Source organism: Trachypithecus francoisi, unplaced genomic scaffold, assembly GCF_009764315.1.
Source record: "Trachypithecus francoisi isolate TF-2019V2 unplaced genomic scaffold, Tfra_2.0 Lachesis_group14, whole genome shotgun sequence".
NCBI lineage: Eukaryota > Metazoa > Chordata > Mammalia > Primates > Cercopithecidae > Trachypithecus > Trachypithecus francoisi.
Window position 1 is genome coordinate 55,971,214 of NW_022681459.1, and position 23,821 is coordinate 55,995,034.

Consider the following 23,821-nt stretch of genomic DNA (forward strand, 5'->3'; position numbering starts at 1 on the left):
TGAATATAAACAACCATCGTCGTGTATTGCCAGAAAAGTTATTAAGATGATAGCAGTTGTCCTTGTGTCTCCAGCACATCCCCCTTCAGAGAAACTTTCAAATAGAAAATGAAACTGGGCATCTCTGCTATGCAAATATTGGTGGCTGTTGTCATATTCCTGCAACAGCCCTTGACAGTGGGCTGGGCTGGGTGCTGTTCTCACTTTAAATCCGGGGAGCTGAGGCTTGGAGGAATAAAGGGAACAGCCCCAGGACTTGAACAGAGCCCTTGGGTCACCCATGTCCCTACTGTAGCTTCCAGGCCATTTCCCCTGGGGATCCAATGTGTTTCCTGTTGTCCCCAGTCTTTTAAATTTTTTCCACTGTTAGAGGTAGTACCAGCAGCCAGGGTGGAACTGTAGTTCGTGAAGAATGCGTTGGCTTGCTTTAAAAGAATGGTATTTGTACGGGTCCCTAAACTACTCGAGGGCCACCATCGGGCTTGTGGGTCATGCTGGGAAGTGGCCCGGCTGCGTGTGACAGTTTTTCAGCCAGGCAGGGACTCTTTTCCACACGATGACATTGGAACTGAATGCCACACTCCTCCTTGGAAGAAAAAATTAGGTATAGGACAAGAACTCAGGACATGTGTGTGGAAGAATCTCTGTGGTACGAGCCCAGCCTGAAAGAACTCTTAGGCCAGAAACATCCCTTTTCTGACCTTATTTTTGAAAACTGGGCCATTTCCAGCCCCTAATAACGGAGGGGGACCAATCTCCAAATTCGATGTACTTGATCTTAAATATCTTTCTTTAAAAGTGAGTTAAAAGGCAAACTAGCATGCTGTTGTCTACTCTAAAAGGCAATTTCTAAATTTGGATTAAAAAAAAATTGTACTCTAGCTTGAAAATCCAGTGGCTCTCAGAATGCAAGTGAGATACACCACTCTTTGTGCTAAAATCATCTTAAGCAGTTTAAAATAAATCAAAACAAAATGATGTGAGCAGAGCATATGTCTCCCATCCCTTGTTTTTCGAAGGCCGAGTGGGCCGGGCTGCCTAGCACAGACCGGTTCCGTCCGAGAGCCGCCTGGGCCCCGATCCTGGCAGTCAATGATTTTAACAGAAGGCCACAATGTCTCCTGGACCAAAGAGACCCAGGTCTTTTACTCTCCAAAGATGGCCTCGGTTCTAGACAAGGATTAAATTATGAAATAAATCATTCCAGAACATAATCAACAGGTAAGATTAATAAATTAAGACATTTATTTCCTCTAAGAAAAATGTCTGGCACTTGGAATTTCTAAGCTGCAAGTAGATGCACACATTTTCAAAAGATCTTTCTTTTCCTTCGCTTCCTCACACCGGGCACAGCAAAACATCTCTGCCTTCTAAAATAAAAACACATGCCACTTTAATTTAGCAAAAAAAAAAAAAAAAGCCAGAATGCAGAATCTTTGCAGAGATTTTTTTTTTTTAATTAAAAAGAGAGACTGATAACTTCATTTTATACCTTTTCAGGGGAAGTTACCCTCCTCCCCATGGGTCAATAATTTAATGTCAAATCGCGGCGAAACAGCGAATTCCATCTCTGAGGCTCTAGAAGCTCAATCTAGAAGGAGAGATTTTAATTGTAACCCTAAACAGCAAATGCTGACATTTGTCTTGCTTTCAGATAGTCTCCAGACTGGGCCAGAACATGACTCATTTATTTTATCTTATCCATCTATCTAGGCACAGGATTAAAATATTTAAATCAGGCTGTTCACTTTAAAATGTGGAGTTACAGACACCAGCTTCAGGGCCACTCCTTAATTTTTCACAGTTTTGGCTTTTCATTGTTTCCAGAAATGCACAGTCCTTGAATGGCGAATACTTGCAAATGCTGATGAAATCTTTAAGTGGGGAGCCTCTAACTAATATGAAAACCTCCTCTCTCAGGCTGCATGGATACTGCCCAGCCACGGTGACGGAGCTGTTCCAATGCCTGCTTCCTGAGACAGGCCGGTGCAACCATGCAGGCTTGAGCCCGGCTTCTAGCAGGAGCACGCCTCTGGCCAGGGTGGCTGGTGGAAACCAGAGCCTGGCCAAGGGAGCCCCGGCCAGGCTGCCAGGTAGGCAGCAGGCGGCAGGGGGTTAATGTGGGGAGCGGGCAGGGGTGGGGTGGGAAGCCAGCTGGGGAAATGGGGGCTGCAGGGCCCAGCCCGACCAGGCGCAGACACAGGGGGCTCTGTCTGCCTGCCCGCTGCCCTGGCACTGTGACTAACCGCCCCACTATTGTGAGTCTGAAGTCAGGCCTTTGTGTCGTCCCCTGGCGTCTGGGAGCACAGCCGAAGAACCCTTTCCAGCAGCCCCCCTCATTCTGGAACCTGCAGCCCCAACATCCATTCTTTCAGCTCTCAGGGTTGCTTGGGGCCGATGAGCCAGTGGAATCATCCCTTTCCCTGGCCAGGAAGGGCCACCAGCAAAAAAGAAGCCGAAAACCAGTCTCCCCTACTCTGGGTGGGGAAGTGGGGGGCACAGGGACCTACTAAACCTGCGTGCCCGCCACGGCAGCCCCTTCTCCACATGCAGCAACTGAGCCATTGAAATGGGGAGAGGCCAAATCGAATATGGAAAAAATGGCAAAATATCCCATTCACAGTTTCATACAAGCAACACATTGAAATAGGATTTTGGAAATGTATATTAGATTAAAATGAATTTTAGTACTAAAGTGAATCTCACCTGCTTATTTTCACTTTCCAAAAATGTGGCTATTAGAAGATGTTAAATTACAGATGTGGCTTGCATTTGTGGCTCGCGTTGTTTTGTGTGAGCTCATGGATTTGGGGGCACTGGGACCTTGAAGGCTGCCTTCTTCTAGGGAGACAATGGCACTTCCCACCCATCATTGTCAGGAATACAAGGCCCTCGCAGCCACACTGTCTTCTGACCCTGGCCTTGCATTCCCCTGTTTCGAGAATTGGGACTTACACACGCAGGTGTCTGGGAATCCTTTGTCAAACACTGGCATGCACACGAGTATGCCTGCACACCCACATGCACATACATGGACACGTACAGACACACACAGCCCTGGCTCCTGTCCGCCGCAGGCTGGAGCAACCTGTCCCGGCTAGCCTTCGTGGGGGCCAGATTCACAGGGCACCCAGATGCTCCCTACCCCACCCCTGGACCCAGACATCTGAGCCTTTGTCCTGGGACAGACAGGACCAACCCAGGCCACACCTGTCTTTCATGGGCCGGGGCACTTTGGGCTTCTTGGTTCCCTTCCTCCAAGAATACTAAAAATTCTATTTTATGACTGCATCAAATTAAAGACCAATATAACCAGGTTGAATTCATTATCATATATTCATTATTTTTATAGTCGTTTTTTCTTATGATTTTAAAAGAAATTAAAATGACAACATTTCATGGGCCCTAGGCTCTGTGCCTTGTGGGCATGTGGGCCCAGACCATCCCTCTGAGATCCCACGCCTAAACCCATGCCCCTGAGTCTCACCCAGTGAGGAGCACAGGGGGCTTGCCTGCCATTTGTCCAGTGACCAGATACCTTGTGAACTCATTGCTTAAGTCCTGCCTTGAATGTACAGTGTGTGAAGTCCTCACCAGATGCCAGAAAACGTTCCACATTATTTTTAAAACAGAAATTAGTCAAGAGGAAGGCCTGGGATGCCAGTGTGGTTGAAGGCCCCAAGTCAGTGGGCCCCAAGCCAGGGGGCCCCAAGACCCCCACACGGTACACGGCTGGGGTCTCCAATCAGGGACCAAGTTTAACACCAAGGACACCAAGTTTAACACCAAGAGGAGGCCAGCAAACAGGCGTGCTGCCCTGGGTAGCGACTGGTACAGTGAGGTGCAGCCTCCGAAGGCACCAGGCCCCTTCCGCCTCCCATCCTCCACCCCTGCTGCAGGTGCTGCGGGCCTCCCCCCCAACCCCGTTCTGGATGGAGGTGCAGAGGAGGCTGGGCTTTCTCGCGTCCCCCAGAACCGGCATCGGCTGCTCTGGCCTTTCCCTTCCCAGGGTGCCTCGGCGCCAGGCCAGGGCCCAAGCCCTGCTCAGGAAGGAGGGCCGGTGCAGGAGATGGTTAAAATTCTGCATCCTTTTTGCATCCGCCTCCAGAGGAAGCGCTGCTTTTTTTTCGCCAGCCCCCCCATCCCCACCCCCGAAGCAGAAGGAGGGGGGAAAAAAAGCTGAGAGCAGCAATTTGCAGGCCTTGGTATGTTTTTCTCCTTGACAGCCCCGGGCCCCGCCTCGCTCCGGCCCTTCCTCCGACTGCGCGCGGCTGGCCCTGTGGCCACGGCTCGGCTTGGTGTCTGCCGCTCCTGCCTGGCCCCCTGCACACGCGTCCTCCGCTCGGAGCCCAGGCCAGCCCCAGCCGGCAGGGAGGCCGGCTAGGGGCAGGCAGGCAGCGATGCCCGCGTCGGCCGCAGCTGCCTGGCACTGCCCTCCTTTGTGCCTGCCTCCTCTGCCAGCCTCCGCTCCAACCCCCCACCCCCACGAGGCCTGCTCCTGGGCCCGGCCGCAGGGCCTGCTGCCCGCAGAGCTTCCACCCTGCGCCCACTTGGGGTGCCCTCACCTTCTGGGCCCCCGGCTCCTGGCCTCAGGTCCTGCTGGTGCCCAGGTCGCCCGGCCCCGTCCTCCGTGCTCTGCGTTCGCCCCACCCTGCTGCCCGAGCTCGGCGGCGAGCCTGGCACCGTGCCAGGCTGCCTGGGAGCCCAGCCCGGGCAGGGCGAACTTTCCGGCGAGAGTGTGTATGGGGGGGTAGCTGCGGGGTGAGGGTGGTGCCAGGGGAGGGAGAGGGCCCCAGGTGCCTGGTGGCCAGTCCCCGGCCCCCAGCCCCCAGCCCCTGGCCAGCCTGCGGGGGCCTCCCCTGCCTCCCGTCTCCCGAGTCCCACAGAGGCGCAGACAACACCAGCGCTTGAGTCCCAGCAGCCATGTGCAGGAGCCGGCAAACAAACAAAAGCCCTTATTTATTTATTTAGTTCACACACCCAGATAAGGAGGCGCCTTTTGTGCACATAATTTCACACACATCAGAACGGAGGCGATGCCACGGTACTCCCCACAGCCCGAGAGCCCCGGACAGCCGCCTGGCCCTCATGAATAATTGCATCGCCTCGGCCTGGGCATTTCCATATTTAAATTGGGCAGCAGCGTATGATTAATTAAGAAGGAAAAAGGCAAAAAGGAAGAAAAGCAGTGGGGGTGGGGAGCCGGACACTCTGGGCAGTGTAATGTGCCAAGGTGCCCGCGGCTGCTTAACTCCTCCCATGCCAGGCCTGAAGGAGAGGCCACAGCAGGGACTGGGAAGGGAGGCTCCCGAGACCCTCGGCCTGGAGGGCGGCATGCCCTTTGCTGCCATCCTGTGTCGAGTGCCACCCCAGCCTCACATGCTGCCTGGGGAAGGTTCTCTTCCTCCTGTTCATATTCCGGGCAGCTCACCATTGCTCAGGTCAAAATGTGCCATGCCAGTGCTGGGGAAAGAGACACACTGAGGCCCCCGAGTGGGGCACTTCCAGTGGAGACTGACTTGTCCTTTGCCCTGCACAGCTTCACCCCACAGCCCTGCCACATGCAAGCTGCAGTGCTGCCCTGCCTAGAAAGACTCTGCGACCCCTGCACATTCTCACAAGCTCCTCCTCCAAAGGGCTGTTCCATGGCTCTTCTGGCCCTGAAAGCAGCCGGCCTGTTCCGGGAATGGGGCAGGAAGGCCTGCTCCCCTTCTAGAAAGATTATAAAAGTGAGTGCCAGGGAAGACTACATTCCTAAGGCAAGAAGTGGCCCTGGATTTAGAGTCTGGCCATCACCAAGGTTTCGCCCTATCCTTTGCCAACTGTGTGACCTGAGGCAGGTTATCTGGCCTCTCTGGGCCTCGGTCTGCCTGGCTGCAAAATGGGAATGATATGAATGCCCACTATGCCTGCCCCGTGGGGTCCAGGCGAGCAAGAGTGGCTCCTGGTTGGCAGAGAGACTGCCTGAGTTCCCAGAACCCTTGTCCTTGTGGTGGGCTGAAGTTTGAGCCAGAACAAGTCCAGATAGACCCAGGATCATGCAGCTCTGCCCCTGCTGAGGCCCCAGGACAGTGGTCAGAAATTTGCTGAGAAAATAATCTGAATTCTTGTGACCAAGCGTGTCCTAGGGCCACCAGGCCTGGCTTGGTTGTGGGAGGCCCATCTGCCCTTGAGTGTATGCAGGGGTGCGTGGAGTGGAAGGGCTCTGGGGCAGGACCAGCTGCCCAGCAAGAGCCTCCTAGGTGTCCTCTGGGGTCTGGGCAGCAGTATTATCACCCCCCTTTACAGCTGGGGGAACTCGGGCACAGAGAGGTCAGGAGCATACCTGAGATCACACCAAGGTGGGGGCCCTGGGATTTAAGAGCAACCCGGCTCCCGTCCCAAAGCTTTTCTTTTCTTTTTTTTGAGATGGGGTCTTGCTCTGTTGCCCCTGCTGGAGTGCACTGGTATGATCATAGCTCACTGCAGCCTCAACCTCTCAGGCTCAAGTTATCCTCCTGCCTCAGCCACACCAAGTAGCTGGGACTACAGGCATGTGCCACCATGCCCAGCTAATTTCTTTTTTAGTTAACCTTTGTTGCTCAGGTTGGTCTCAAACTCAAGCTAATGCAGTCTTCCTGCCTCGGCCTCCCAATGTGCTGGAATTACAGGTATGAGCTACTGTACTCAGCCCAAACCCAGGGCTCTTAACCAACCTACTACGCACTGTGCTGGCCCCCAGTCACGGGAGAGAATTCACGACAGGCAAAAATGTTTTACAGAGAGGCAGATAAGTCTGTTCCACAATGGAGGACACAGTCCTCCTCACAAACCACCCCACAGATCGAACCCCAAGGAACTCTGCTCCTACGTGTGCCCATGGGGCAAGGGATGCAAAACACCAGGCGAAGGAGCTCGGAGGATGGCACTCTTCCAGAGAGCTGTGTGTCTCTGGGAAAACTAACACACCTCTCTGGGCCTGTTGCTACAGCTTTACCATCAGCGATGTGACTGCAGGCCTTCTCGGCCGCCTGTCAGCGGATGCCCAGGCCTGTGCACAGGGCTCCACAGGGACCACGCCGGCATCACTGCACACCCACCCTCCTGCTCATGGGACAGCCCATTCCCACCCGCTTCTCACCAGCCACAGGCTTCTTGGGAGGGGCAGACTCTTCTCCACGGACAAGCCACTGCCCCTTTGAGGGCCCCAGCTTTTTTACCTATGAGATGAGGAGACAAATCTTCACTTCCCATGGGACTTGGGGGATGAAACGTAACCCCCGTAAAGCGGCCCCTGGTGTGGGGAAGCCACCCAATAGATGACAGTCCCTCCCGCCTTCCCCCTAGGCCCAGAGCTCCGCAGAGTCCTCAAGCTGGTGTCCCTCCAGGCCAAAACGCTGCCACCCCCTGGCCAGTGCACTACAGGGTGGTGGGGAAGGGGGGCATCTGTGGAAGACAACACAGGACTTGGCCTGGGGTCCTGGGCAAGACCTCTGTGACCTCCGTTTCCCCGGATCCCTCCAGGTGTGACCTTGTAGACGGCCTCTATTCTGGACTCACAGCTACTGAGGACGAGGAAGAGGACACTGCAGGCATTCCTTCAGTCCCCTGGGGAGGTTCAGGTGCTCAGACTCCCTGATACCACCTTTGCTGGGCAGAATAATGTCCCCAAGATGTCTGAGACCTAATCCCTGGAACCTGGGAAAGTGTTACCGAACTAGACCAAAGGGACTTTGCAGGTATGTGATTGAGTTAAAAATCTGCAGTGGGAGGGTAGCCTGGATTAGCCACGTGCACCCAATCTAGTCACACGAAACCTTAAAAGCAGAGACTCCTTCCCTGCTGTGGTCAGAGACAGAACGAGGGGACGCTGCTGGCTTTAAAGATGGAAGAAGGGAGGAGGAGCCAAGGAGCAGGTGCCGCCAGAGGCCAGAAAAGGCAAGGTATGGATTTTTCCCCTGGAGTTCCAGGAGGAACTAGCCCTGCCAACACCTGGATTTTAGCCCTGGGAGCCCCACCTCAGACATCTGACCCCCTTGACTGTAAGGTAATAAATGTGTGTTGCTTAAGCCACTAAGTCAGCCATAAGTTGTTACATGGCTGCCACAGGAAACTAACAGGCCCTCCCCTCTGGCCCAGACATGCCCAGCTGCCTGTGAAGGGGAAGAAGGACACAGCCCTCATTGATGTGTTCACACACCTTGCTCCCCTGCTGGGCTGGCCCTGGGGCCGCAGACCTGATCCCTGCTCTCAGGAGCCTTTGCCAGCTGGGAGATGCCCGCAGAGCCTCCCCTCCTGCTGCTGCTGCCCCATCCTCTCCTCTTCCTCCTGCTGCTGTTTGTTGAGTGCTCCCTGTAAGCAGGCACCAGGCTAGCATCCTCCTCCCAACCCCGGCCTGACGGGCTCAGTGGTCAGGCCACCCCAGCAGCCACATTGTGGACCCCCGAATCCTGTCCATGGTTTGGCAGGAGAAAGGGTCTTTTCTGCTTCAGAGTCACGAATGTGTCCTCCTCACAATAAGGGCAGCATGGAGTTTCCCTGGGCCAGTGCCTCAGCCCATTGAGCCTGGGGTCCTTGTCTGTACCGGGGGGATGAAGGTAGCACCTCACAGCTGGCAACAGACACAGCCAGTGCGAGGCAGGCAGTCAGCGCTCCAGACTCACTTCGAGTCTTTGCCTACGCTGCCAGTCAAGTGAGTTGTGGGAAAAGTCAGGTTTTTCTCTTAAAAGTCAGGGCCGGATGCAGTGGCTCATGCCTGTAATCCCAGCACTTTGGGAGGCTGAGGTGGATAGATCACAAGGTCAGGAGATCGAGACCATCCTGGCTAACATGGTCAAACCGTGTCTCTACTAAAAATACAAAAAATTAGCCGGACATGGTGGCACGTGCCTGTAGTCCCAGCTACTTCGGAGGCTGAGGCAGGAGAATCACTTGAACCTGGGAGGCGGAGGTTGCAGTGAGCTGAGGTAGTGCCACTACACTCCAGCCCTCGATGACAGCGAGACTCTAACTCAAAAAAAAAAAAAAAAAAAGAAAGATGCCAGGGCTGTGGTGTGGGACCATCACTGCACGAGGCATGGGGGCTGAGGTACTTGGGCAAGGGAGTTTTTCAGAGACCACCCCAAGAGGGCTCTGGAGCCAAAATGTCACCCCTAATGACTTAACTGGGGGTCCCACCACTGAAGCTGGTTTCATCCCCCTAGGAAGTAATCAGAAAAGTGCAGACAAATGTTCCCGGAAGTGTTGCCTATAATGGGGAAAAGTGGAAATAACTGGGAAGAACCCAATGGCCTGATAATAAGGGGTTAGTTAAGGACTGCTGTCCAGTGGAATGCTAAATAGTCATCAACATTCATTTGCAGGACCGTATCTTCTGACTTAGGAAAATATTGTGATAAAGTATTAATGAAACAAGCAGAAGATGAAATGATACACCTAATAAGATGCTAATTTTGCTTAAAATATGTTTTGACAGACTAGGTGCAGTGGCTCACATCTGTAATCCCAGCACTATGGAAAGCTGAGGCAGGTGGATCACCTGAGGTCAGGAATTCGAGACCAGTCTGGCCAACATAGTGAAACCCCATCTCTACTAAAAATACCAAAATGAGCCAGGCGTGGTGGTGGGCGCCTGTAGTCCCAGCCACCTGGGAGACTGAGCCAGGAGAATCGCTTGAACCCAGGAAGGAGAGGTTGCAGTGAGTCGAGATTGCACCACTGCACTCCAGTCTGGGCGACAGAACGAGACTCCATCTCAAAAAAAAAAAAAAAAAAAAAAGTTTTGGCAGAAGCTGGATGAGGCCTTTCCAGTGGCTATCTCTGAGTGTGGTTTCATAGGTGATTGAAAAATGTTTTTCTTTTGTGAGGACTCAAAGTGTTCTAAAATTAGCATGGAACATCAATGATGGCAAAAAAAAAAAAAAAAAAAAAGAATGGCAAAGATAAGGAGTTGTACTCCTTCACTGAAGCTGCCTTTGGTCCCTCCCTGGGCCTCAGCATGTGGCACGAGCACGTGTGAGGGGCAGGGCTGGCTTTGTGGGTTTGTGACCCGTACCACCGCACGGGGCCCTGAGCTTAGGAAGGCCCTGCACTCGGAAGGGCCCCAAGCTCATTTTAATGCGCACCATCGTCACCATCTTGTAACTCTCAGGCATTTTCAAACCAGGGCGCCACATTTTCACCTTACCCGGGTCCTGCAAACTCTATAGCCGATCCTGGCGAGGAACCCTGGGCCTCAGAACACCTTGACCTTTCTCTCCAGTTTCCTGAATACAGCAGCCAGCTTTCTGGAGTAGGTTTATTTCCCATGCAGTGACTCTTTATATTTTGTCCAGGCTTTCCAAAATCAGGGGCCCAAGGACACGAACCTTGGAAAATTAAAGCATATATTGGCTGTCCCCTGGGACAGTGGCTGCCTTGTTAGGAGGTGGGTGGGGTCACCAGCACAGCCCTGGCATTGCTAAATGGGCTGTCGGCAAAAAGAGGAAACAGGGCTCTGTTCTGTAAAAACATGCATGAGCATTTGCAGTGCTTTTTCTGTAGACTGAAATCTTTCTGTACACCTCACCAAATTTTCAGAAATTTCTTATGAGGTATGTGTTTTCTCCAGTAAAACCAGGTGCCTCTGACTCAGGGGCACTGTCTGTGGACCTGTCCTGCATCTCTTTCTACCAGTTAAGGCTCAAGGATGCCTGGGTGACCCTGTCCTACAGCTACTACAGCCACACTGCCAGATAGGTGGTGAGCTGCCTGTCTCTGGAGGCATTCAACAAAGGCTGCACAGGAAACACCTTCTCTGGCATTAGCCTAGAGAAGCTCACCTGAGGGTGCCACTGCACAGGGCATCTGGCAGCTTCTAAGGCAGGACCTTGCCATCTTACCTCTCTGTGCCTAGTACTCCATACAGGAGTATAGGTGTGGGGGAGGTGTTCAGTGACTGTTTGCTTTAGGGTATGGAAACAAGCACCAGAAGGTGGTGAGGCAAGTGATGCAAAGTTGACATGAGATGCAGGAGAGAAATTCCTGAGCTGCTCAGAAGCAGGTGATGTGTGAGAGAAGCCAGCAGCCACGGGCCGCTGGAGCAGCAGCCACTGATGCTGAGTGCCTGCTGTGTGCTAGCGGAGTGCTCCATGTTCACAGGGATTGTCACCATTCTCCCAACAATGCAACTGAGACAGAACTCTTTTTTACTGTTTTTTTTTTTTTTTTTTTTAGACAGAGTCTTGCTCTGTCACCCAGGTTGGAGTGCAGTGGCACAACCTCGGCTCACTGCAACCTCCGCCTCCCGGGTTCAAGCGATTCTCCTGCCTCAGGCTTCTGAGTAGCTGGGACTACAGGTGTGTGCCACCACACCTGGCTAATTGTTGTATTTTTAGTAGAGATGGGGGTTTCACCATGTTGGCCAGGCTGGTCTCAAACTCCTAACCTCATGATCTGTCTGCCTCGGCCTCCCAAAGTGCTGGGGTTACAGGTGTGAGTTCTGCCTAGCCGCCAGAACTCTTATTAAGCTCCTTGTATGAGTGAGGAAACTGAGGCCTAGAGAGGTGAGGTTATCCAGCTAGAATGAGGTAGCACTGGCAGGCAGAGGCAGGCCTGCCTCAGTGCGGAATTGTCTATAAGCCCAGGCTTTTCGGCATGCTGCGGCTCCACTGCCTGGGACATGAAGAAAGTCCAAGTTCAGGTTCACTCTCTGCATCCTGTCTTTCCTGCATTATACCCTGAATGAATGGGCATAAAAGCTCCCGCAAAGGGTTTGGGGATGGAGCGGGTCAGGTTCCTCATTTGAGGGAGATTTTAACTTTAAATGGGCTCAAGCAAGGGTTAGTTACCTGGACAGCTCATGCCTGTGGAGGCTGACCCTCCCCATGGTGCTGGATCTGTAACATACAAACTCCCCCGCCTCCCTGCTCCCCAGATCCACAGGGTCTCCTGCTCACATCTCGGGCTGGGGCCAGGGTCACTAAGAAATCTGCCTTCCTTTGAACACTAACCAGTTCAGGCGTACACAGGAGTTGCAAACTCGGGGTGTGGGCATGGGTTGGGTTCAACCCCAGAGTGTTTCCTCTGTCCTGCAATGTGTTCAAATTTTGGACATTTCATGTACAAATCTGGATTTCTTCCGAAGTCAGAAGCTTGGACAGCCCCAGCCCTTATCCTCATGGTAGCAACAGGCTGGAGCTGACTGAGCACTCTGTCCCCTGCCATCACCGCAAACCCCCTCTGTGCCCCAGCTGACGCCTGCAGGCTGCCCTGTGACAGCCCTGCCGGAGAGTCCAGGGACACGGTGGGGTGACCCGCTCAGACTCTGGCTGGCCAGCCCTCTTGGCTTGGGTGCTCCCCTAAGGAGGACTTTGGGAGCGTAGGCACCCAGGGATGGCGGCAAGTTAGCAACCGTCTCTGGAAGGCTGGGGACCTGGCCACCGCGGGTAGCAAGACCTGATAGGTGGTCCCTGCTGTGGTTGGGGGCACCTGATCAAACTGGGAGGCTTGTGGAGGCCCAGGCCCAGGACAGCTCTGTGAGTTTCCAGGGCTTTGCCACCACCCACTGGTGGGGTAGGTTTCTACCCCAGGAGTGCCCCTCAGGGATCAGACCAGTCACGGGGACAGAGGCCTTGTCTCAGGCAGACAGAGGGGCATGCAGAGAAGCTAGCTGGAGGTATGGGCTGGGCCTGTTGCAGGCAGGAATTGGGGCGGCAGCAGAGTCCCCCACCCGCTCCCCAAGGAACAGGCCCTACAGGGCCCCAGCTTCCCCTCCTCCCCAGGCCCTATCCATGGCTGTCCTGTGACCCAGCACCTGCCAGGCTCACTTGTCACTGTGGCTGCCCCAAGCAGAGCCAACAGGACAGTTGGTGACCAGGGTGTCTTGCTCAGAAGGGTCACCCAGGACGGCTAAGTCACTCAGCATGGTACGGAGGGTGGGGGGGGATCAGGAGCAACTTCCACCTGAGCCCCAGGACCCAAGCATTGCAGCCATGAGGGGCTTGCCTCCTTGTGCTGTCGGGGGTCCCTCATCCCACTGGCCCTCACCTCCTGTGGTGTCCCTGGGCAGCTTGACCTCGGAGGGTCAACACCTGAGGACCCGAGGGGCATCCATGCCCCCTCCTCCTTCCCTCCAGCCAAAGGTGGGGGGCAAAGCGCAGGGAAGAAAGCACCAGGAGAAAACCACAGAGCTCTCCTTTCCCTTTTAAGAGCCCTGATGGCCAAAACCCAGAGCCCGAGGGGAGGGAAAATGTCGGGACGATTCCCTTCCGAACTTTCCGAGTCTTTGTTTGGAAGGCTGCGGGCTGACTTCGCCGGGCCGGGCCGCGGACTCAGCCGTGCGCTCCCGTGCAGCGGCCGAGGAGCCCTGGCGCCCGCCGCCCCGGACACGCCCTGGTGGTCGAGCCACGGACCCCGACCCGGACCCCAGCGCCGCCGGGCAAGGGCGGGAGGGGTAGCGCTTACCAGATCGTCCCGAGCGCGCCACGGTCCAGGCGGGCACAGCGACGGTCAAGTTCACGTCCGGCCCGCGGGCTGCCCGAGGTCCCCGGGCGCGGCTGGGGCAGCGGGAGGCGCGGGAGGCCGAGGTCCCAGGTGGCCGCCGCAGCCGCTCCCGAGACGCTGCTGTCACCCCGGCCGCGCCCCCCAACTTTCTGCACAGTGGCGGAGCTGGAAGTTTCCGGGCTTCGCGGACGCTGGGCTGGGTTTCAGCCGCGGCTCTGAGGTTGGCAACAAAGAGGGAAAGAAGGAGGAAAAGCAGGCCGGGGAGGGGAGGAAGAGAAGGGCGCGGAGGCCCAGGCGCCGAGAGCCCCAGAACTTCCAATTCTACCCAGAAGCTTTTTTCGTTGTGTTTTTCTCTTAAGAGGTAAACAAGCAAGTCCCACGCCCCAGTCCTGCTGGGGCCTTCGCCAGTCAGCGCTCTGGGCTCATCTCCCGGCGCCTCCTCGGGGCACCTGAGTGTTTTAAGCCCACTGCCAAGTGTTTTGGACACAGGTTTTTTGCGGGGTGGTGAGGGTGGGCACAAGATGCTTCCTAAAAGGTTGCTGGCACGCAGACCATGGCCCCAGTGACGGAGCGGCAGGCAGAGGCTTGGAGGAACACGCTGTCTTTGTCTCGTCCCCAAAGCACCCGGCCGTAGGTCACCCGTGATCCCTGGAGTGGAGGAACTGTTGTGACCCCTGGTGCTCCAGGAGAAGGGGTTCCATGCTGGGTCCTGGACCTAGGCCCACGGTGCCCTCAGCGGGCAGTTCTCCACCTTCGGGGATGATTTGCTAGCCTGGCCCAGCTCCCACAGCCCAGCTCCTACAGCCCAGCTCCCCAGCACCACCATTTTCTGCCCTCTTCTCCCTGCCTGGCTTCAGACTCTCCGAGGCCAGGGTCCTGTGGAGACACCTGGGCTGGGGGAGGCAACTGAGTGGCCCCAGGCCTGGGAATCTGCAAAAGTGGCCAAGCCACATCTCTCGAGACTGCAAGGGCCCTGGAGGCGCTGGGAGGCATAGATCTTCTGGCTGCCAGCTGGGCCTGAGGCCGTTGTCCGTGGGGACCAGGGCAGCTCCCCCAGAGCACTGTTTCAGGCTGGGGAGAATGGGGATTTGTTTTCTTGTTTTTTAAAGAAAAATGAACAAGGAGCCTGGTTGGGGATTGGGGTGGGAGGAATATTTGTCCTTTGTCCCCAAAGGCCTGGAGAACCACTCTCTTAAGTGGATATTTTCCCTCATACGACTTCTCAGACATGATCCTCTCTGAGGTTGGTCCTGGGCTTCCACATATGATTCATGGAAGAGGCCTCAGCCCCAAGAGCCCCTGAGGGTACTGCCCACTCCCCTGGAAACTTCCAGAACCTGACGTGGGGCTGAGGACATAGAGGTGATGGAGGTGGGCTGGTGGAGCACTGGCAGGGACAATGCGTGCAGCCCTTGTTTTCAGAGCTGCAGATGCTTGTCAGCTGATGGTTCGTTTACAGCATCCACAGTGGACCTCCTTTGGGGGAACATTTACCTGCCAATGAACCCAAGATCCTTTCCCAGAGGCGGCGGGATGAAGTTTTCCTTTTCTTTTCTTTTTAAATTAATATATTTTATTTAAACCAATACATCCAAAATATTATCAGTTCAACATATGATCAAGATAAAGATTAATGAGATACTTTACATTTTCATACTAAATCCTTTTTAAAAATTTTTGTGAGTACATAGTAGATATAAACACTTAGGGATGAAGTTTCTTACTGTGTTTTCCTAGTAACAAGCAGTGGCATCAGCTGTCATGATTTCTCCCCAAGGCCGAGGACGGTCAGCCTCGCATGCTCCACAGCAGAGTGACTGAAGCTATATCGAGGTGTGGCACCAGCGTGTTGACCTTTCAAGAGAATCTGCAGCCTCCCTGGTTTTTCACGAAAGCTCCTATGCAGGGCCTGGCCCTTTCCTGGGGAGGGAAGCCTGGCTGTGCCTCCCGCTGCATCCTCACCGAGAACTCCATTCCTGAGCTGCGACCGCTGTTTTTCAGATTGGAAAATGCCTTGGGAACGGCTCATCTTCCTGCAGCTTAAGCCCATTTGTTTTCTGACTGGTGGCCACTGATGAATACAGTGTGTCACAAAGGGAACTGTCACCTTAGTTCTGTCATACACCATCAATAACTCGTCCAGGGCTGACTTTGTGGGCGTTGTGGCTTGCCCCGTGGTAGAGGGTCCGTGTGCAGCAGGGCCCCACACTCAATGTTTGGTTGTCCCCGATCTTAAAATTCTCAGTCATTCTTGAACAAGGGAACCCATATTTTCATTTTGTTCTAGGCTCTGAGAGTTACATAACTGATCCTGATTTTGGCTGTTGGTCAACAGTGTCATAAGGTAAAATAAGGTAAAAATCTATGAGTTTTATATTTCTTTTCCTTTTTTTTTTTAAGACAGAGTCTCACTCTGTCACCAGGATGGAGTGCAGTGACGCAGTGGCGCGATCTTGGTTCACTGCAACCTCCGCCTCCCCGGTTCAAGCGATTCTCCTGCCTCAGCCTCCCAAGTAGCTGGGACTACAGGTGTACACCACCATGCCCAGTTAATTTTTATATTTTTAGTAGAGTCAGGGTTTCACCATGTTGGCCAGGGTGGTCTCGATCTCCTGACCTTGTGATCTGCCTACCTTGGCCTCCCAAAGTGCTGGGATTACAGGCGTAAGCCAACACACCTGGCTGATTTTTATATTTTTTACTAAATTCTGTTTACAGAAATAATGCCATATTCTATGTAAGTAAGATACAAATACTTGAACTGAATATCACTGTATTTAGGGAAAATGTTCACCTTTAAGAGACGGGCTGGGTGTTGTGGCTCACGCCTGTAATCCTGGCACTTTGGGAGGCTGAGGCTGGTGGATCGCACGAGCCCAGGAATTCCAGAGCAGCCTGGGCGACACAGTGAAACCCTGTCTCTGCAAAATATACAAAAATTAGCCAAGCATGGTGGTGTGCACCTGTAACTCCCAGCTACTCCAGAGGCTGAGGTGGAAGGACTGCTTAAGCCCGGGAGGTCAACGCTACAGTGAGAGACCTTGTCTTAAATACAAACAGGCAGGAAGTCGTTATAAGCATAATACAATCCTGGGAGTTGGAGTCATCCCTGTCCAGCCTTGGCTCTACCATGTGGGTGCTGAGTGCTGCCTCAGGGACCCGGCTGCCAGCTCCCACCTGCAGGGTGTTCTGAGGAGCCAGCATGCTGGGAGGGCCTAGCAGGAGATGTGGCATAAACCAGGTATTTGATAAATAGAAAGTGCCTTTGATTATCACGTTTATCATCTGACATGTAGGCTCAGGTGCACTTTGATTATTTTTAATGTAAGTATATTTTATCTCTTCCCATTATAAAAGCAATACACACTGTTACAGATGGTTTGGAGAATTCAGGGAAAAAAAAAAGAAAGAAAGAAAAAGAAAACATTCTCTCCTAGGTCCTCTGCTCCAGAGCCTCCAGCAGTCACAGTGTATTTCTTTACAATTACAGAAACAGATACATGACTGTTACATTTTAAAACTTTTTCTTTTACCTTGACTTATTTTTAAATGGAAACACTAGTGAGGCCCCACAGAACTGAGCAGAACTAATGACCCCCCATGTGGTGCAATAGTTGTGAGCCGGCCACACTTTGGATGCAGCCTTCCCCCCGCAACTCTAAACCCAGTCTCTGTGGCTGCCTGTTCACAGGGACCGTGGACTGTGATGTTTACAGTACGAAAGCACTGGGAGAGAACGTGACATCACAACGTGTCCTTAACCTGCCGCTGCCTCAGCTTTCCCATTTGTGACTTGGTTAAAAAAATTTTTTTGACAGTTTTAGGCTCTTATTTTAATTTCCACAGGCTGTTGTAGAATCTGCTCAGCCAGGGAGGGGAAAGGAGCCGGCAATCAGGTCTCCTCCTGGGCACCTTTGTGAGGCCAGCTGGCGAGAGTGGGGGGTGACACTGAGGTCCCAGCAGCTCCAAATGCAGGCAGAGCCCTGTCCTCAGAGAAGGTCACAGCCTAGCCAAGCCCAGGCAGGTGGATGGGCCCACGAATGCACAGGAACCTGGAACGGAGGAGGATGAAGGCAGGAAGCACAGCCTGTGACTCCCCAGCTCACTCTGCATTCGACCACTGGGGGCCCAGAAGCTTCAGGAAAGGTGCACAGGGCCACTGGGTCCCAGTACTCCAAACAGGAAGGTCTGGTCCGGGGACAGGGCTCCTCCCGACTCCCCTTTGCCACAAGCACCAGAAGTTCTGCAGTGCCCAGTGGGTATAGCAGTCCCCAAGAATGACCCAGCACTGAAGCTGAGCCAAAAAACTTGGGGAGCGAGCCACACCCCCTCACTCCCTCTTTGTCTGCTCCAGCCTTGCCAGGCGGTTGCTTTTCGTGAGAACCGGGATGTCCTCACCACCCTGTCCCGGGGCCCAGCACCATGTCTCTGGCCTGCTGCAGCTGAAAAAAAAAAAAAAAGAGAGAGATGTGTGTTCTTATTTGTTTATAAAAAGAAAAGTGTTATCATATATATAACATGTTATACCCCATGAATAAATACAATTATTTGACAATTAACAATAAAGAAAAATATAGCAAGCAAAAAGGACTCCTCTTCCACAAAAAGTGTTCATTACAGAAAAGTACAAAAAAACGAAAACAAAAACAAAAACAAGAGGATATTTAGAATTAAGAAAAAACTAAGAGAATATTTAGAATTGACAACTAAAAAGAAAACAACTACCCATGAGGTAATTACTGAGTGCATTTGCTTGAAAGTCCTTCTGCTATATTTTCCAAACTGTATATGTGCATATGTGCACATGCATATGTGTGTGTGTGTACACATATCTATATGAATGGACCGTAAGTTATAAATACATATATTCACGTATATATAATCATTAGATCATACTATAGGTTATTTTACAGTCTTTGTTGAATACGTTGGAAGCATTTTATGTTTATTATTTTCTACAAGATTTGAAAAATAAAATATAAATACCAGTTAATTTTTGAAATCAACCTTATTGAAGTCTAAGTTCCATGCAGCAAAATCCCTTTCACCTCTACTGTTCGATGAGTTTTGACAAATGTATGCAACCGTGTTACATATCACCAAGATCAAGAAAGAAATATCTATCACCACAAAACATTCCCTAGAGCCCCTTGCAGGCAGTCTCTGACTCCCTGGCAGCCAGCAATCTGAATCCAACCACTGTAGATCAGTTTTAATTTATTAAAAAAATTTAAAACTCATGGAGTATGAACTCTTGCTCGGGATCCTGATACCTATGTTGTTGAGTCTATCAATGGCTCATTCCTTTTTACTGCTTTGTGATATTTTATCATATGCCTATTGATATTTGTTTACCCACTCATCTACTGATGGACAATTGAATTGTTTCTGTTGTTTCTTTGTTTGTTTTTTCAGACAGGGTCTCACTGACACCCAGGCTGGAGTGCAGTGGTGCAATGCTGGCTCACTGCAACCTCCGCCTCCCAGGCTCAAGTGATCCACCTCAGCCTCCCAAAGTGCTGAGATTACAGGCGTGAGCCACTGTGCCTGGCCTGTTTCTGATTTTTAAAAATGTCTGCTATTGTCACTAGAACTTTGTGAATGCCAATTAATGTTTACAGTGTTTTAATAAGCAATGTCACCAGCACGTGCTGTGCATGCCCACGCATGTGGGCACAGCCTGTGTGTTTCCTTCCTGGAGCACTTAAGATGTGGAAACCAAGGGCTAGGGGGTAAAGAAAGGAGCCAGAGGCCACACAGCTGGTTAGGAACAGACTGGGGGAACCCAACCTCTAAATCCCAGTATTCCAGGACAACATGCTGCCGCACTCTCACACACTTGCCTGTATTCAGAATTGCTTGTAATTTTCCCACACAGAGAAATTTCCATGAAAATCAAGTTGTGGGCTGAGAGATGAAAGGCAGCCTCATGTTCATTAGGCAGGCTTTGGTTTGGTTCGTCCACTGAGCTCAGGAGTGTGTGTGAATCTGTTTTCATACACACACACGCGCACACACACATGGACACGTTGCTCACACCCACCAACACCAGTGGCGATGATCCAGTCCAGATCCTTTCTATACTGCCTTCAGCGCATGAGGCCAGACTGACCCGGACAGGAGGCCCTGGCGTGGCTTCTGAGCATCCATTCAGCAGACTTATCCTAAAGGATGTCTGATGATTTCCCCAAATCAAATCTCCCCTCAAGGACAAAATTCAGGCTGCTGGGGAGATTCAAAGGATGATCTGTCTGCAAAATGGCTGCTTCCAGAAAGGTGTCACAGAAGCCTGGGAGTGGTTGTGCTCAACAGAAGGCAGGGGAAGAGGAGGTGCTCTTTGGAGTACGGGCACCCTGGGAGTCTGTAGAGGATTCCTGAGCCACTCTACAATAGCTCAGCATTGAAACAGAGACAATATTTGATTTTGCTCACTTATTAATTAGCTCCTAGTTATGTGTCCAGTGGGGCTATTTCCATGATCTTATGTAATCCTAAATAACTACTGTTATCCTGCTTTTACAGATGAGAAACGTGAGGCCCAGAGAGGTTAAGAAACTTGCCCAAGGCCACACAGCAGTGGGTATTCAGTCCGAGAATGCCCATTCTTTGCAGACACAGACTTCTCATCTGAGTTAGAGGTCTCTGCCCATTTGTGGCTAGCAGGCTCCAAAGAACACACGTTCACCTGGAGCTAGTTCGGGTAGAACCCTAAACGATTCTAGTGTGCTTGGAGGACACAAATGGTCCAGACCCCCACTTCCTGTTCAGGTCTCTGAGGGGCCTCCCTCCTCAGACCACACCCCACTGCCAAGCAGACCTCTAGCACTTGTCTTTGCCCCCATTCAAGAAGGCGAGTGTCTGCTCCCTGAGTTGAGCAAAGAAGAATCACCTCCTCTCAGCCCTCTGTCCGCAGCCTCCCTGGTCTTGAAGTCAGCGGGCCTAAGGAGACCTCTGTCCATGGGAGATGAAACCAGGAGAGGAAGTGCCCATTCTCTCAGAAAACATGTGTTTTCTGTTTACAGAGGGGCCTGTCCAGTTTCCATGCTTTGTTCTTTAATACGGAGCCAAAAGCAAATCAAATGCGCAGCTTCCGCTCTGAGGTACACTTGGAGGCTAGAAAGTCTGGACTGCTGCGGGCTCATTGTGCTGGGGTGCCCTGTCTGCTGCTGACGTCCAGCATACACCTACCTGGAAAGCCAAGACTTTCCCCCTCTGCCAGAAAACGCCAGACTGACACCTCTGCATTACAAGGGAGGGCGGGGTACAGAGGGGAGAGGCAGCCTCGGCACCCTGGGGGCCGGCTTGGCACTGTGTGTGAGCACCCTGGGGGCTGGCTTGGCACTGTGAGCACCCTGGGTGTGTTCTGTCGTGCACTTGCAGCTCTGCCACCACAGGCCCAGCAGGCTTGGCGCTGCACACCGGCCATTCAGATCCTGGGCAGAGGGCATCCTTTCCCACCTCAAGCAAAGGGAGACACAGTATTGGGAGATCTGGGGTAACAGGTGGGTGGGCATCTCCAGGGAACTTGGGTCAAGCTCAGGGATGCTGGGAGAGGGGCTTAGCTCTGGGTAAGCAGGTCTTCCAACTCGAGGAGGCAGCAGTGAGCTAAGGTAATCAACGGAGCTGACAAGCAGCTACACCTATTGAAGGGTAACTATTACCACAGGATGCCGGGTCCGCGCACAGGCTAACCGCTGAGATTCAGAATCAGGGATCTGGGTACAAATCTAGGCTGTGCCCCTTTGCCCTTCAGGGCCTCTGGCAAGCTGCTTCTCTGACCTCGGCCCCTCATCTGTGAAAGGAGCTGGCACGCACGTTAATACAGCTGCCAGGATTACTGAGATAACACATTTACGGGTAAGTCCAGGATGGCCTGGCACGTGCTTTTCAATACACGGCAGCTGTCGTTGTCATCTCGTGGCTTTAGACTTCACCAAAGGGGCACTCTGGCTAGAAACAGCTCACCAGCTTAGGCTGTGACAGCCACTGGAGAGGGGGTCCCACAATCCCTCCCACCCAGAGCAGACCCTGACTAGGACGGGAGGACGCCTCGCTGGGCCACACCTTCCTCCCTGTGCAAACGGGGTGACATCAGTAACCGTGGTTGACAACGGAGCCTAAGGTTCTGATGTCACTTTTCTGCACGGGTGGTGCGTCCAGCGCAGGCTGAGACGCGGCCTGGCCCCCGACCCAGTGCACAGGGTCAGCCCTGGCTCCGCGCCTCCGACCTCTCCGGGGCTGCAGCAGGGCGGGGCCGCCTGCCCCTTTCATCTCCGCCTCCCGGCTGTCTGGCTTCTACGTCCCGCGCACCTGGGACTGAACGGGGACAGCAAAAAACCATCGCAGGAAGCGCGCACAACCTCGTTTGGGATCAGCGCCCCTCCCGGGCGGAAGCCGCGGCGCCTTGGACTGGAAGGTCCCGCCCGCTCTTCCGTCCCGCCCCGGAAGCCAGGACGAGGGCGCGACGTGCGGCGCGGACGCAGTGCCGTAGCCAAAGGGGCGAGGCCTGGTGCGGCCGCGGGGCGGGGCCTTGGCGCGGCCTGTTCCGGAAGCCCAAGCGAGGGTGCGGCGGGCCGTGCTGACGTAGCGCCGCAGCTGAGGGGGCGGGGCCAAGCCTGGGGCCCGGCCTCTACGCGCCAGGGGCGGGGCCTCTGGGTGGCCGTCTCTTAGATCCCAGGCCGCGGGCTGTGCGGATGTTGCGTCACTGTCGAGCGGGCGGGGTCTGGGCGGGGCCTGGGCGGGGCCTCTGCGCGGCCCGCTCAGAAAGCTCAGGGTAAGGCTCGGCTGGCGGCGGCTGTGGGGCGGGGCCTAGCTGGCTGGGGCGGGGCCTGGGCGGTTCCTCCGTGCGGCTGCTGGCCGTGGGGCTGATTGCGAGCTTTCGCGCAAATTGGATCTCCACTTCAAAGTTTAACAACTTTTCCTGTATTTTTCCCCTCCCTAAACGAGGTAAAACCACCAGACGGTGGAGAATTTGTAAAACCTAGGCGAGTACAAAGAAAGAAAAGGAGAAACCTTTCCTAGTCACCAAGCAAAATATTGGCCTGGAGCATCTTTTTATCTAAATATGTAGATATTTACATAACATTGTATATACGCTTGTGGCTTATTGCATGAAATTTGGAAAATTGGGAAAAAATACAAAGAAAAAAAGTAACCTGAGATTCCCTCACACGAGATCACCATTGTTAACATTTGACATTCTTTCTTTTTACGCAATTATGCATTTGTTGAGACAAAAAATGGATCATGCTCTAAATATTGCTTTGCAACTTTGTCTTCGTAACCGTGGCTATATTCCAAATGTCACACATCATTTAGTGTTCATTCACAGCATTGTTTGTGATCATACACAGCAGGGCTGTATTTTATTTAACTCATGTGAGATTATTGGATATTGATGTTGTTTCCCGTTTCATCTCTTCTTTACTTCTTTCTTTTACGATAAACATTCCTGCAGCTAAATCTGTGCATATCCAATCCCTAGATGTGGAACTGCTGAGTCAAAGCATATAAACACGAATGCTTCTTGTGCCTCCCTTTTTATGTTTTCCAAATTTAAAAAGTAATGAATTAGTATTTTAACAATTGGTTTAAACTCCAGTACTGTATATACAAAAAATATCTCTCATTTGCAGAATATATGAAGAACTCCTGGTGGGCGTGGTGGTTCACTCCTGTAATTCCAACACTTTAAGAAGCCAAGGCAGGAGGATTGCTTGAGCTCAAGAGCTCAAGACCAAGGCTGAGGCGGGCGGACTACCTGAGGTCGGGAGTTTGAGACTAGCCTGGCCAACATGGAGAAACCCTGTCTCTACTAAAAATACAAAAATTAGCCAGGCGTGGTGGCGGGCGCCTGTAATCCCAGCTACTCGGAAGGCTAAGGCAGAAGAATTGCTTAAACTCAGGAGGTAGAGGTTGCAGTGAGCCGAGATCGTGCCATTACACTCCAGCCTGGGCAATAAGAGTGAAACTCTATCTAAAAAAAAAAAAAACAAGCTGGAGACCAGCCTGGACAACTTAGTGAGAACTCGTCTTTACAAAAGATGTAAACATTAGCCCTGTTGGTGGAAATGTTAGCTTTGTTAGTGGGAATGTGAATGTAAAATTGTGCACCTGCTGTGGAAAACAGTATGGGAGTTCCTCAAAAATGTAAACACAGAACTATTACAGGACCCAGCAATTCCACTCCTAAGTATATACCCCCCCATAATTGAAGACAGGAACACTAACACTTATTTGTACACTTTTGGTACAAAAAAGAAGCAGTATTATGCATAATGGACAAAAGGTGGAAACAGCCCCAGTGTCCACAGGTAGATGAATGGAGAAAGAAAAGGTGATATATATATATATATATATA

General features: G+C 52.6%; 2 protein-coding genes and 2 long non-coding RNA genes across 6 annotated transcripts; 2 read left to right on the plus strand and 2 right to left on the minus strand.

The window, feature by feature from the left end:
* Positions 1–1,222: 1,222 nt before the first annotated feature.
* LOC117096325 lies at positions 1,223–4,782 on the minus strand. Its single transcript, XR_004442453.1, has 3 exons — positions 4,566–4,782; positions 1,493–1,591; positions 1,223–1,370 (listed from the first exon to the last, which is right to left on the minus strand). It is a non-coding gene; the product is annotated as an uncharacterized LOC117096325 (long non-coding RNA).
* Positions 4,205–6,656, plus strand: LOC117096324 (proline-rich protein 34-like). Its single transcript, XM_033233605.1, is given in 3 exon segments — positions 4,205–4,471; positions 4,473–4,738; positions 6,586–6,656. Coding segments are annotated over 3 exon segments (408 nt in total). The 5' UTR covers positions 4,205–4,400.
* A 6,527-nt stretch (positions 6,657–13,183) lies between these two features.
* On the plus strand, positions 13,184–15,726 carry LOC117096322. Of its 3 annotated transcripts, none has more exons than XR_004442451.1 (2): positions 13,184–14,823; positions 15,239–15,726. XR_004442451.1 is itself a non-coding variant. In XM_033233604.1 (2 exons), the coding sequence occupies exons 1-2, from the start codon at positions 13,208–13,210 to the stop codon at positions 15,503–15,505; spliced, it is 741 nt and encodes a 246-aa protein (XP_033089495.1). In that variant the 5' UTR covers positions 13,184–13,207; the 3' UTR covers positions 15,506–15,726. The 3 variants fall into 3 exon arrangements, 1 of the variants encoding a protein (XP_033089495.1); XR_004442452.1 differs by having other exon boundaries at positions 13,184–14,766; XM_033233604.1 differs by having other exon boundaries at positions 13,184–13,681.
* A 133-nt stretch (positions 15,727–15,859) lies between these two features.
* LOC117096326 lies at positions 15,860–21,880 on the minus strand. The gene is made up of 2 exons (XR_004442454.1): positions 21,772–21,880; positions 15,860–17,903 (listed from the first exon to the last, which is right to left on the minus strand). It is a non-coding gene; the product is annotated as an uncharacterized LOC117096326 (long non-coding RNA).
* Between the last annotated feature and the right edge of the window lie 1,941 nt (positions 21,881–23,821).